Source organism: Nipponia nippon, unplaced genomic scaffold (genome assembly GCF_047370975.1).
Source record: "Nipponia nippon isolate SJK-2023a ecotype South Korea unplaced genomic scaffold, ASM4737097v1 scaffold_2, whole genome shotgun sequence".
Taxonomy (NCBI): Eukaryota; Metazoa; Chordata; class Aves; order Pelecaniformes; family Threskiornithidae; genus Nipponia; species Nipponia nippon.
In genome coordinates, this window is record NW_028262336.1 from 119,343,006 (window position 1) to 119,357,578 (window position 14,573).

Below are 14,573 nucleotides of genomic sequence, written 5' to 3' on the forward strand. Positions count from 1 at the left end.
TAGTAAGGGTGGTCCTGTCACTTGCTTCATCCGCTTAAGGTTTCTTGATTGGCAAATAACACCATCCTTTTTGCTACTTGAAATTTAGCTTTTGTATATTACAAAAAAAAAAAAGCCTGTAGGGTTCTTTAAAAAGTTGGGTGTAAATTTCTCTTTCTTTATATGCTTTATATCTTCAAATTAATTCATTCATGTAAAAATCCAGTAATATTTCACAGGTTTAGGTTCTACAGTGCTTAGAACTTCAATGACACTCATAAGTAGGCTTCAGATACGACATTTAATTCAGGAAATAGATTGGGATGAGACTCAACTTCTTTCCCATTTACTGCCCTCCTGGAAAGGACTTTTCTAACTTACCGTTTTGAGTGATCATGCTGCTGTGCTGTTCCGCTGCCTGTGTTGTGATAGAGATTCTTAGCATTTTTTTTTTATTCTTAAATAATGTTCAAAATTCTGAGCTGAAAGCTTATTTTCCAGTATTCTTCAGATGCTCTGGAGGCCTTCATCTTTAACAAACCATACAATGAAATCTGTTTCCTGTAGTCAGGAAGGTGTTGGGTTTTTTTTCCAAAGAATGTGTTTGAAGAAAGAATACTATTAAGACAACCAGAATCTCCAACTATTTCCTCATAGTAGAGCCTACTTGATAGCTGGTGTCTTTTTAAGATGTGACCCATAAAATGCTTCACATTTTACTGACACTGTTCTTTGTGAATTTAGATCTCGGTAGCTTCAGACCAAACGTGTTTGAAGGTATCTTAAGTTTTTGTGCCCTGAGCCCAAAAGGGAAGAAGAATGTATTATGGATTGGCAAAGAGATCGTTTTGTGGCTCTCTAGGAACATGCAAAAATCACTGAGAGAAGATACATCCAGCAACATCATGGCTGGATTTTAAGAAATGGACATCGTCCATTCTTGCTCTATTTTTCTTTGGTCAGACAGCATCAACAGTGCAGATAAACTGACACCCATTGCAGTTTCATTATCAAATCAGGACTTCCATGAGTCTCTGCAACTTCAGGTGTATAAGGAAGAGGTGTTGTTTGGGTCAGAAGGGGGTTTTTGATGTGGTTGCTGATAGTTTTTTTGACTTTCCTCCCTCTTTGCCCTTTGCTGGTTTGAGTTGAGGAGTCTGTATGTGTTGGCCCTTTACCCTTTCATGAAATTCAGTCCTTGGGAGAGGAGAGTGTATGTGCAGGTTTTTTATTCTTCGCTGAGGATTTGCTGTAGCAGATGCTGTGTGAGCTTCTTCCTACGCAGTTATGTTTTGATTGTTTAATGAGGCAAAGAGGAGATAAAGCACTTCTGCAATTCTTAGATTAACTGACTTTTCAAGGTGCTAACAGTGGACATATGGCAACTGTTCTGTCAATGCACGTGGAAGCAAGCCAGGATTTTAACATCAGGGTCAAATGCAGTCAGCTGTGCAGTAGTCAACTTCTGCAGAGGTAGTTACACAATCAAGCCACCTGTTTATTCAGGAGGGAAAGACTGATTCCTGATAGAGAACCTGCGCTTGCTTAGTGACACGTTTTGGAGCTCTTTGAAGATGCTTAGTTACTGAAGCTTCTGGCAGAATTTCAGCCTGATGTACTGTAGAGCTCTTTGCTTTCATATAATCTTCAACTGATATTTACAAGTGGAGTGCTGCATTGCTTTCTGGTTGCTTATACTGCGAGTTAGAGAACAGAGCTGGTGTAATTCCTGACACCATACCTGCTCAGCATAGCAATCCTGTTGTCAAGGGTACATTTTTCTGTGTCTTATCCTAGCACAATGACTTTACTAACAGGGTTCATCTTCCTGATTTAAGGTACCTAGCCTCCCTCAGAAGTCAACAGAGATAAAACCACACCTCCAGACAGAAGTTTAGCCCCTCTCTTCCCATTTTGTAGAAGTACGTTAGGCATCTGGTGTAGGCTGACATTTAGTTGGCTCAACAAAAGGGATGGATCCCATGCAAGCAGATGGGGATTGCAATGTTTCTTTCCTTCGTACCGCTCTCTTCCTTTGCACAACTTCTAAAATTGTTCTCTAGTCCTGTAGTAGAGTGGTAGTTGGAAGTCAGCACTAACTCATGTGCTTGCCTAAAGCAAAGCATTTTGCTGTTTTATTGACAGCATTTGATGATGAAATAGTTTCTACGGATGTCTCCCGCTATATTGAAGATCCTGGGTTTGGGTACAAAGACTTTGCAAGGCGAGGAGAAGACCATCTGCCAACATTCAGAGCTCAGGTACCATCTCTTTAAAGTACATTCACTCAAAGAATGTTTGTATATCTCATGACAGGGCAAATAGTGTAAAACGGTTGTACAGGGCATGTTTGTTGCATGCTTCTTTTCTTCTTCTGATCCATTAAATAACTCGCAAGCTTCCATAAATCTGCCTGAGATGTCTTTTACTATTTGTAAATCTCAGACAAGGGAATACTTTGCTTTCAATCCTATTCCAATTATTACCAGAATTAATGTTTGAAAACTGTAAAGCGTATCACTAAATCTGGAATAAAAGTGAAAGGCAGAAAAGAAAGACTTTCTTTTCTGTCCCTCCGGGTGTTGCAGAAAAAATCCACTGGAAGAACTCTTTATTTCTGTCATTTTATCAAGTATTCTCTGTCCAGTGGTTGTCAATACATAGTTGTATACATGTCTGTGAGAACGATTTGGTGAGTATCATTCTCATATATGCACCAAATCACTGGACTTTGAATGTCAGAAAAGAAAAGGAGTTCTTAAATATGATTACTGAAGGTTTTGGCTATATTTGAATATATTTTTTTTAGCGCTGTTGCATGTACGTTTTGCCTGTACATTGCCTTACATCTTGGCATCTTTTTCCATGACCAGACTCATGAACTTCTTCATGAGATATATATAGCAGGAGGGACATTATAGGTGGTTCTGTTCCAGCTTATAGAGTAGATTAATCGGCAGTCTGTAATAATAAATTGTAAGCAATAGAAGAAATCTTAAACCAAATCAGAGAACTTAAATTAAAAAAACAGTGGGTGCAGGAAAACTTCATGGTCAGAAGATGTATCTAAGACTGTAAAATAAAGAATCCATGATCAGTCTCAGGAAATGTATTTAGCTATATAGCAGTCTCTGCTGATCTGGATAATTTACTCTGCGGTCTTTATATAAGCCTAAAGTAGGTAGGTATTGCCAAAAAGAATGAGGCAGAGTCAGTGCCTGTAAATCAAACATTCTGCTTAACTACTTTAGGAGCAGCAGGCTCCCCCGGAAAAAAGCTCTACAGACGTTGAAATTGGAACTAAAGCATCTCTGCTCTTAAATAAACAGGACAGCTTCTGGCCTACATTCAAAGAAGTCACCTTGATAATTTAACTTTATTAGCACGTCCTACTCTTAAGCAGTTAGATGTATCTACCCACAGCCTCCCAAATGCTCTGCTGTTAATACTATTTAAATTGCAGTAGCATCCCAAAACCCTGCGATAGATCCAATCCTTATTCTGATAAAACAAGACTGCCTTTGTCTCTGTGGGTTTAAATTTAGTAACAGAAAAGGTATTTCATACACAGCAGAATGTCTTTAATTGTTTTTTTCCCTTTTTCATTGTTAGTATGGATTAACTGCTGTTAGTAAACAGTGCTTTCCCCCTCCTGAGGCTTCTTGTTTTCAGAGGCTTTTGTGATGCCCAAGGTGTCCTGGACACCTTCACAGGGCTGGTAGGTATGGCATGTTTCTCACAAGCTTTACAGTGTTTTGGACTGGCAGCTGGAGGCCAAATGTGATGTTGTGGTGCGTTTTCAGATGTCACCGAATGCCTCTGTTAGGCAGCTGAATATTGTCCTACATACTCTTCCCCGCTATCCTAATCAGGGGGCCAGTCCAGCAGATGTGCTCTAAAGCGCCTGGTGTGGACCCTTGCCCAGCAGTACCTTTTGAAAACAGCCAGGCACAGGAAGGACGTGGAGATGATGCCCTCCCTTGTAAGGACGGCATCAGTGACTGAATGACTGGACACTTGTCAAGGTTGTGGGCACACTAACATTTTGCGTATAACCGCAGCATGGAGAGCTCTGAAGCAGGGTCGTTGTCCGCTGCTGATGCCGTGCCACCGCTCTGCAAAGATTTCTCATTCCGGAGCAGGCAAGCAGGCAAGCTTTTATCCTTGCAGTCCAGGTGCATGTCTAAGACCAAAGCAGCCTGGATTTTATTAGTTTGTTCAAGGACAGTTCAGCACTTTACCCAATGAGTGTACATTCTCAGTGGAAGTAAATACTCCATCTCTGCTTAGAGCTAAGCATCAAAGCCTCCAAGGGGAACAAGTTTTTAAACTTACAGGCCCATCCCACATAGAATGACAGTGGTCAGAGTGGCACAGCAGACAGTGGGAAATTGCCTCAACACTTTAAGAGAAGCTAGGGATTTTTTCTCCTGTAGGCTGATGATATCCAGCTGGAGGTGGGGTGTTGCGACATGATATTCATTGCCAGGAAGCCTGGGGGAATGGAGCAGGTGATACAGATGAAGGATTCAAAATGCAAATTTTTTGAAGAGAATAAAGTTATAACTAGCAGACAACAAAAACTATTGAGCTATAGAGAGGATCAGATAGGGACTTCACTTCATTTGTACATTTATATATTTCCTTCCGTTCCTGCAGGACTATACTTGGGAAAATCATGGCTTTTCCCTTGTAAACAGGCTTTATTCTGATATTGGGCATCTCCTCGATGAGAAGTTTCGGATGGTATATAACCTCACGTATAACACTATGGCAACACATGAAGATGTTGATACAACTACGCTAAGAAGAGCTTTATTTAACTATGTCCACTGTATGTATGGAATCAGGTATGGACGAAAATCCCCTGGCTTAGGAGTGCATTTTAAACTGTGTAAACAGAATGAAAAATGAACCATGTGAAAAACATGATTTTAGACTCTGGGTGTTAAAGTGGAGATGGTACCTCAGTCTGGAAGTTAAAGTGGTTTTGCTGGCATATCAGTATAACTTTTTATTCCAGTGGAGAAAATGATTATGAATCAGGATGGAAATTATTACAGAAATGTCCTCTCTGAAGCCAGCCTGTATCCTTTGTTCAGAAAAGACAACATCCTAGTACTAAGCCTTTCATATCCTCTGTTCGCAGGTGGTTTTCTAGTGCGTATAATAAATGCTTCAGTTCCCAAACTTAAGCACATAATGCTGCAAAAGACCATGCTTTTAAAAACTTATATCCAACAGAGTGATTGCCTGTGTTTTTTAGGTATGATGACTATGATTATGGAGAAGTTAATCAGTTACTTGAACGCAGCCTGAAGGTTTACATAAAGACAGTGACCTGCTACCCAGAGAGAACTACCAAACGCATGTACGATAGTTACTGGCGTCAGTTCAAGCACTCAGAGAAAGTACGTATTTCAAAGCCAAACTGGCTTCACAGAGACCCCCATGCTGTTTGAAAATGAAAATACGGTGACACCTAAAAACGGCAGTATCTGTCAAATGAACTGTTTTTAACCAGAGAAAAACAAATGAGTTTCATTCATTGAGTATTAGATACCAATTTTACAAAAATACTTCTTAGTGTACTGGAAATACTGATTCTTTTTTATTATTATTATTTTAAGTGACTTCTCCATAAAATTGAACTGACAACTGTAAAAGACAAGTAGATAAACTTGGGAATGCAGAACTGGTCAAGTATGCCAATACTTGGGATTTGGGGATCAAAAAAGATCTTAACTCATATATATATATATATATATATATATATATATGTAATCTTCGTGGTGTTTTTCATCAATAAAAATGTCAACATGTCTTCAGATATCCAAGTTAAATGCTTCCTGACAAGGGTTCCTTATTTTGTGCTCCTATATAGCAGTCACAGGTAGTAGTAAAGAAAACAAAATATAATTCATAAAGAGCTAATACCCGTAGGGTACAAAAATGGTTTTATTGGGACTTCTCAGATGGAAGATTGCTTAAAGCAGCAGTTGAGGCTAGTTCCCTGCAGTCCTAGGATGTTGTCTAGTATTGGCATACTGCACAGCTGTCTCAAGAGGAACCAGAGTCCTGCAGCAGGGTACAGGGAGAAAGGACATAGTTTCTTGCAGCGAAACTTTACTAAAGGTTAGAAATTTTACCCTAAATGAATAAATGATGTTGCATTCAGAGGTGAACTAAATGGCTGATTTAATTTTTAACAGGTTCATGTCAATCTACTTCTAATGGAAGCTCGTATGCAAGCCGAACTTCTGTATGCCCTTCGTGCCATAACTCGTCACTTAACCTGAAGCATTCGCTGGGCAGGAGTAAAGGAGTTTTTACTGAGTATGTAAAGACCTTTCAAAATAGATACACACCAGAAGCTGTTTGTGATGTAGCATCAGGTTATTCAATTCTCTAGTGTCAAAGTTTAGCCGTGCTTCTTGACGGCTGTAATGTGCAATGACGTGTTTTATTTTCTTGATGCTTAACATTACTAATGATAACAAAAGTAACACTGAGGAGCACTACTCTGCATTGTTTCTGGCTGGATTTCTGCGCAGTGGTCAGGATCCTGAAACTGTTTTTATTATATCCCATCCTAGCGCTTTGTTCTTTAAGCACCGGAGTGAAGTGCTTAGAGACTTGTTTTTCCAAGCAATCATTTTTCAGATTAGTGGAGTCCAGCAGGAGATCGGTTCTGCCTGTCCTGAGAACGTACCACCACGTCGTGACTCGTGACAGAGACGCGCGGGCTGCGTTGCATTGAATTGCCCACTGGATTCTTCTGTGTCTCCTGGAGACTGCTTGCCAGTCACTGTCTTACTACAGCAATTGAAGGTGATGCGAGATGTGGATGCAAACATTGAGCACACTTTAATGTGAAATTAATCATGATAAATCCTACAGCATGCTACTGAAGTGCAAAATTCATCTGCTTTGTCGTGCCCCTTCCCAAGAGAAGAGGCCTCAAGATTTGCCATTTCAGCCACATTTACGGTGTTTCAGTCATGCATACTCTTGTTTTACTGACAGTCACCCTCAGTTGTCCTTACAATATCCATGCTCATCACATGTTGCAATTTGCTTAGTTGGCACCTATAAAGTTAATACACAGGCTGACCAAAAATAGGGTTGTGGGTTTTTTTGCACTCTCTTCTTTCTCAATGTTTTAACTAAGGAAAGTAAAGGAAGGCTAGCATATCTGTTCTTTCATATTGGATGTATAGAAATTTATTTCCCATAACTTTTTCATAGCATGAAATTTTAATATTCAAAGTTTAAAAAGTTTCTATGCATTAGTGTGAGTGAACAAAAGAAAAGTGCAATATTTAAAAAGAAAGCAAGCTTTTTTCCCTATCATGCCACTGCTAAAGTGTCCTTCTTATATAGCCATAAAGAAATTTTAAAACCAAATTTCTTTATTGTCTAAGGCCTAGCAGTTTTGTTTTAGCTTTTACGGCTTAAGACAACCTGATACTGAGATGCCAAAGCATCCCCAAAACAAAGCATTCTTGGACAACCAGTAATATTGGGGAAGGGAAGAAATAAGCTGCCAAAAATGTCACACTTTTGTGCTGTTTTCTGTTGCTTTGACTGATTTTTAAGAGCACAAAATGTTGATATTTATAGCTTTATTTTGTATTGCATTTAATGAACCAGTGAAGTGCCTAAAGAGATGCTTAAACTTACCCGGTAGGATGCAAGTTGTCACTGCTTCAACTTCTGTCTGTTGGTTTGGACTTTTCATATTTCTCTGAGGAGGGTGACCTTTATTTCTGTTGCATACATTCAAAACTAAGTGGATAGGTTTATTTTTAATGTCCCATTGGATTGTAGAAGTTAATACAGGATTTTTTTCCATTGGTGATTGCAGAATAGTTTAAAAAAATACTGTCGGTCATATTTTAACACTTTTCATTGACAAAATCATGGACCAGTACGCTACTAAAGTTAGTTTTCTCTTTTCTTCCCTTTTCCTGATACTTTGCTGTGACTTCGCATGTTGGTTTTTTTGCTTTATCTGTCTGTTCCAGATTGGAAAGCTAAATGATTGTACACTTTTCTGCACTTTCAGACTGCAGACTCTGCATGTGAAAACCTTTTGAGGAAGAAATCAGTAGGTTTTTTTCTTTTAACTTAACGTTGTCTATTTAGAAAAATACCCAATAGACAGCATCGGACTCTCTTCTAGAGAGAGCATTGGGTAAAACATCAGATTTATTTATCTTGTGTAGCTAACTGCAAAGATTTCTCAGAAGTGTTGAGATGCTCATATGTATGAACTTAGATTAACTTTCTAAGTTGTTATGATCCTTTTTCCTCCCTCTTGTGACTGTAGTGGCCATACCTTATGGCTTTTGTGCATAAAACAGCTCTGCTGAGAGAAGTTTTCATGCAATACTTTTGCTTTTTTCAAGTGATGGGAACTGTACAGTACTACTTTAAATTCCTTTGCTTTGAAAAGTCAAGTAGTTCTCAAGAAGCACAGTTGAGCTCTGGAAAGGAGGTGAAACTAGATTTGGGTAACTAATATGACAGCTTAGTTTCTCTTCAGAAGTGCAAAGACTCTTAGAGTAAGTTGAGTTTTACGTTTGGAAACATGAGTGCCTTTACTTCTTTCCTTATGAAATATACTTGCCCAGCTCAAATGCCTTCTGAGCAAAGTACATGAGCAGATTTGAAATATAGAAACCATAAATGGATTGCTTCATAAAATTTGTAGTAAACCAGTGATTTCTCTTTTTTTTTTTTTTTAAGGTGCCATATGACGTCACATATGGCCTGCAAGACATTCCACTGTAGGAAATGTCATTGTACAACTAGTTTGCTATTTCTCTTTTTTTTTAATATTAAATGCAAACTTGAAACTTCTGGAAATGTTTTCCACGTGGCTTTTTTTTTTTTCAAAGTATTGCATTTACAGTGTAACAACTTATAGCCTAGTTTTTATACTCAAATTTATGATTTTTAATAGTTGTTTGTTCAGAATAGGTGTTTAAAGTCAGACAACTCTACCATACACTTTACGCACGCTTTAGGCTCACACTGTGCCAAATTTTAATGTGCAAGTATTCTTGGACTTTTTGCATTTTTAAAGCACTCATGAATGTGAATCTTCACATTTTGTCCATTAATATTATTCTTAGGAGTACCGTAATCGTTGGAAGCGTAGATGCTCTCCCTCTGTGTTCCTTTATTGGAATTGATGTTTACCAGCATTAATGTTAGTCCACAAAATCCCAGCCATGACCAACATAAAAGCAAAGTGTGCAGTCTCCTGTCTACTGAAGAGAGAGCTTGGTATGTACAAATTAACCAGCTAGCACAGGGAATGCTCTAAGTAGGGAACAGAGCTTGTGAGCATGGACAGCTTCTTATCATTGCAGAATTGCTTCAAAATGTGTGTGGCGATAGAGTACGTTCTTGCTGAAATTGCTCCATTTTTTTTGGTAATGAAGAGAAGTGAAAAAGGTGCCAATTGGAGAAAGCAGTTGCATTTCCCAGAACACTGCCTGCAGCCGAACATCGCAAGAGTGCCATCATACAGGAACAGAAGTCATTTTAAATGAGGGTACAGTTTGTGCAGATAGCTACTAAAGCTAGTGTTGTGGTATCCTATGAGAATTTTGGTGAGCTGTAAATGGATTTATTTTCATCAAGACTGAACTGAAACATAAATTCTTTGTCCTAGAGCCTTCATTAAAATGAAAAGGATGTACTTTCTGCTTTAAGAGTTAAAGAATTGCCACTATGAGCTCTTCCTATGTATTAAAAAAACTTTAAAGACAGGAAAATCAGTGGTTGTAAACAATTATAAATGTAGGTCTCTATAAATTTAGAACAGAACAAAAAGGAAAACGTTTTGCTTCTCTGTTACTTGAGTGCAGAAGGTCAAAGCACCAAATTCTTCAAAAGTATTTTTGTTTGTAGTGATGCTGATAGATGTTTTCATGGGATTTGGAAAACGCAGCTAGTTGCCTAAATTTCAATGGGAATTTAAGCTCCTAGGCACTTAGCAAAATCCTACAAGGCACCCACTTGCATTTTTGAGTCAGGTTTTTAAAGATACTTAGTCACCTAAATTCAATAGAATAAAATCAGTTTCCATAGAGATTAAAAGAATAATATGTAGCGGATCCATGTGATTTGCAGCGATTGTTAATGAAATGGGTTGTTTTGGGGACTTAATATAGGATTAGAGAAATCTTTCCCAAAGCAGTTAAACTGTAAGCTGCTGCTCTTGCAGAACAGGTTCTCGATGTTTCTCATGCATGTGTGTTTTCCATGAACATAGGCATGCATTTCAGGCTCATGTTCCAGAGTTTGGACTCCCTTTTAGAAGAGCTGGATTATTTAACCTCTACTTGCAGAAAAGGTTTATTGACAGTAGCAAGTGGATAGCTTGTGCCCAGACTAAAATATTTGGGGCAGAAAGAAATACTCCAAATCTTGATTTCAAGTGATGTTCTTTCAGTTACTTTCCTTAGAGGTTTGGATCCTTCTGCCATAAATAAGGGGTGATGTTGCACAAAATGGAGGAAGAGGGGGTGGATTCATTGTAAACGAACTTTCCCAGAGCTGATCTGAATATAAAGCTGTAGAATTGGTTTGCCGTTAACGATCATTCCAAGAGCTGGACAAAAATGTCAGTTTTCAGTATCTGAACTTCAGATTTCTTCTCCCTAATGTCCCCCAGCACTATGTTTGTCTGAAGAGATGCATCCACCAGCTTTTCCACATTTGGGAACTGTAAATTAAAAGTCTTATCTCAATGAAAATGAACTTAGCATTTCATACCTAGTACATAGATCACAGGTGTGGGAGATGGAGAGAGCACGGTAGTATGAGGAAACTTCAGAAGCATCTTGATCAGTGTTAATTTATCTCTTGGAGCACATGTCCTGGCATGCAGTCATGCTGCTGCTCCCCCAACACACAGCAGGTCTCTCTTGTAAACATTTAATCCTTCTGCCGCTCACCAGGGGCAAAAATTGTCATTTTCCAACCTGGCACTGCCACCACCCTGCATCAGGTGCTTCCTATTTTCCCAACTCACAACCCCTGCAGTCATGCAGGGACAACCTCCTAGCCTTAACCTTGTAAAATAATGCTAGATTCCTGTATCACCGTTTGCTGTTGAGTTCAGAGGGTCTTTCTCATGTTCAGAAACACTTAATTGCCATATTAGGTTATTTCTGGGCAGGAAAATTCTAAATCTGGCTTGAAAGGATGACACTCAGTACTTGCTTACAACATTTCGGTAGCGTTTGCCAGTAGCATGTCAGATCCCATCTCTGGAGTTACAGTAATAATCCAGTGGATCCACTAAAGAAATGCTTTCTTTGGTAAAACTCCCCGTGCTTGAGCTGTTCAGCCATGCAGGTTTCTTTGAGGGACATCTAATGGGGGTTTTGAGGTCCTCTTGTTGGGTCGGGAGCTCCTCGGGTGCCTTGCAGCCGGGCAGACCACAGCCAGCCTCTGGAACAAGTGGATTTGGGTTTTTCCTTATCTATGGGATAAATCCAAATGCACGCCATGGAGTGGCTGCTGGAGACATAGGCAGGGTTGGGTGTTCCTATGGGTACTGAGTATCATCAGGGCTCATGGAAAATAGAAATCAGAATTCCGCTCTTGTTCCCGACAGTAGTTTGAGGTGGTATTGAAGATGCCAATTAATATACTAATTGTGGGGAGCAAGCCACGCTGTCAGCACCAGAAGGTACAGACCGCAGGCGCTCTCGAGGGGACACAGCCAGCACAGGAGGGGTTGGCATGTTGGTCAGTTGAAGAAACTTCACCGACGTGTCTGAGAGGTTCTTGTGTATGTCTGTGCTAGGGGAGATGGTGGGGGATGCATCCTTCCCAGGTGTCCAGAGGGCTTCTGTAGGACAAGAGCCAGGACCCTTTTCTTACTCGACAGATGGAGCAGGGGAAGGGAACCGTTCACTTCTGCCCGAGAAAAACGTGCTGCTGTTGAATTACGTTTTCTTGCCCCCATCAGAGCCCTTCGAAGGGAGTTTTCAGACAAAATGGGTGAATCACTGAGCATTGTGTCTCCAGCTGAGGGGTCTGGGGGGCAGCAACAGCAGCAGGTCCAAGCATGCACGATTCAAAACTGTTTCTCATTCCCCGCTTCACGCTCATGTCGTGCCGCCAGACCCAAACCTCTTCCCGCCAGCCCAGCTGCCCCGTGCCCGGGTGGCTGCAGGAGCAGCCTGCTCGGGGTGGTGGGAGACGTGGCCGCTTTTAGGGGAAAAATAATAATAATTAGGCTACAGCCCTTGGACTCTGCGAGGCGACACAGTCAGAAATCTTTTCACGACTGTGACCGGAACTGGATATAAACTGTAGCTTAAAAAAACAGGAATTTTGTAAACTTGAAATCTCTCGGTTTTACCCTTTTCTCCTTTTGCTGGAAAGCCACACGATGAATGTATATGCTTTATCTTTCTATCCAACATAACTGAAAATCAGACTGCCAACTCCTTGTTTTGTATTAGCCTTTTTTTAAAAAAAAGAAAAGTTTGTGAGCAATATATGTAGCATGCTGTGAACGTCTGTTTTGATCTTTATAGTTACTCTTTAATCCATCAGTATTAACACCAGTTCTTTTTTGTGTTCCCCTTGGTACTTCGTATGCAGTGTAAGCAGAAGCTGTGATCGGCTTTGCAGTCCTGTGCCGTGTTACTGTAACTCCTTGATTTTTTAGGAAGCACCTGACTGTGGGCCACCCTGGGGCAGGCAGCGTGCCCGTACACGACTGCCACTTTTCGGTCTCTTGTACTATGTATAGTTTTAAGTAGAATAAGCTTTTTAACAGAATATTGATGCGGTTTATGAGTCACGCAGGCTGCAAGTGTCTGGTGTGTGAGAGTCTTTGTATTTATAGTTGTTGGGGTTTGTTTTTTTGTTTTGTTGTTGTTTTTTTTTTAATTCATAAAGTAGCAAACTTGATAAACATAGCCACTTTAAACTGCTCTTGCTAAACAGACCCTGCTGTAGATAAAATACCACTGTAGGTACAGGGAGGCATCCCGGCAGACCGCTCTTCATCATGGGTGAGCTGAGCCCCTCTCTGCGAAAAGCACGGTCCGAGCTGCACGGCCACCGTGCGTTTGGCTGCATTTGGACCCAAATGCCGGGAAGGCCAGGGTCCGGCATGTGTTTCGGCCCCCGGTGCCCATAAGCCTGCCGCTGGCTGCCCCCCGCCATCCGCTCACCGGTGCGGGGGGTGAAACAGGAGCCTTGCTGGCATGGGAGGGATGGACTGACCAGCCGCTGGACCGAAAACAGGGGCACGGTGGTTCTGCAGCCGAAAAGCTTCCAAGCCTCTCTCGAGTGCAAAAATTAGCCCTTGATTTGCTGTCTGCAGAGCCCGGCATGTCAGGGGTAAGAAGCGGCATTGGCTCCCCATTTGGGGCTGTGGGTCTGAGCCCCCTTGCCCGCAGGCCGGGGCGGCGGGCAGGGCAGGGCAGGGCAGGGCAGGTGGCATTTCATTGCATCTCCCACCTCTCACCCTCTGGAGAGGGGATAAATTGTACCCAGCCCCAGCCCGGCAGCTCTCAGCTTCTTGCCTCCTCCCGCCGCGGCCCCGCAGGTGTTTCGGGATGGCGGATTGAGGATAAAGCTCTGATCCTGCTGCTCCCTCCCACCACCACGAAGCGGGGAAGCGTGGTACCCCTGTGGGTGCCACGGTCCCTACAGCATTCCCCGGGCGGGTGGCACGGCACCTGGCCTGCCTCCCGGGCCACCGCCTGCCCTGAGCTCCAGAGGCAGGCCACGGGCTCCGCGCCTTCGCCGGGGGTTTGCCTGCAAGGTGAGGCAGCTGCTAGGAGCTCACTGTGGGTTTCCACAGCAGCTTTTATCATTTTTATTTTTTTTCTGTTGTTGCTGGTTGGGGGTTTTTTTGTTGGTTGTTGTTTTTTTTGTTTTTTGCAGAGGACAGACTGACCTAGTAGGATGGATTTTTTTTTTGTGTGTGTCACTTTTGTTAGTTTTTAAGTTACCCGACTTGAATTTATCTGAACAGATGCAGAAGGAACTTTTTTTTTTGTGAGTTAAGAGACAAAAACGCATTTTTAAACAAAGGAATCATGTATTAACATTTTAACAGCAATTCATAAATCTGCACTTTTTATGAGGTTTTGAAAAATCTATTTATAGGTACGGAACAATGGGGTTTGTTTAAAACTGTATCGCATTTATACTTGCTGAAATTACTTTCATTGTTATCAGTAGGAATTTCATTGGTTAAATAAAATGGATAAAACCTGTGTCCTGTTTGAGCCATCATTTGCCATGTGTTGGGAAACACGTCTCTGGAGCAGAGCATCCTGTGTTTCGGGATGAAATCTGGTCCTGGAAGTGTCCTTCCCCTCCGTGTCCTTGTCCTGGTTTTTAATCCAGGTATTATTTAATATATAGATTATTTAATCTATACATAGATAGAGATAGATAATAATTCTAGTTAATCTGTGTGAACATAGGTCCTGAAAAATGTCTTCTAAACGGGCAGTTGTCAGTGATGAGGGATGGGGCGATGGCATCGTGACGTTTGCTCTTGACACGGGACTGGTCACCTTCCCCGTAGAAATGTGTTT

General features: G+C 41.2%; 1 protein-coding gene across 3 annotated transcripts in view; it reads left to right on the forward strand.

Annotated features, from left to right (window-relative positions):
- SESN3 (sestrin 3) overlaps positions 1 to 14,246 on the forward strand; it is a 45,046-nt gene extending 30,800 nt beyond the window's left edge. For all 3 annotated transcript variants that reach the window (XM_087758215.1, XM_087758216.1, XM_087758217.1), the window contains exons 7-10: positions 2,125 to 2,240; positions 4,639 to 4,829; positions 5,246 to 5,390; positions 6,192 to 14,246. In XM_087758215.1, the coding sequence (XP_087614341.1) occupies positions 2,125 to 2,240; positions 4,639 to 4,829; positions 5,246 to 5,390; positions 6,192 to 6,278 (539 nt within the window). In that variant the 3' untranslated portion in view covers positions 6,279 to 14,246. The remainder of the gene's footprint in view (positions 1 to 2,124; positions 2,241 to 4,638; positions 4,830 to 5,245; positions 5,391 to 6,191) is intronic.
- Positions 14,247 to 14,573: the final 327 nt, after the last annotated feature.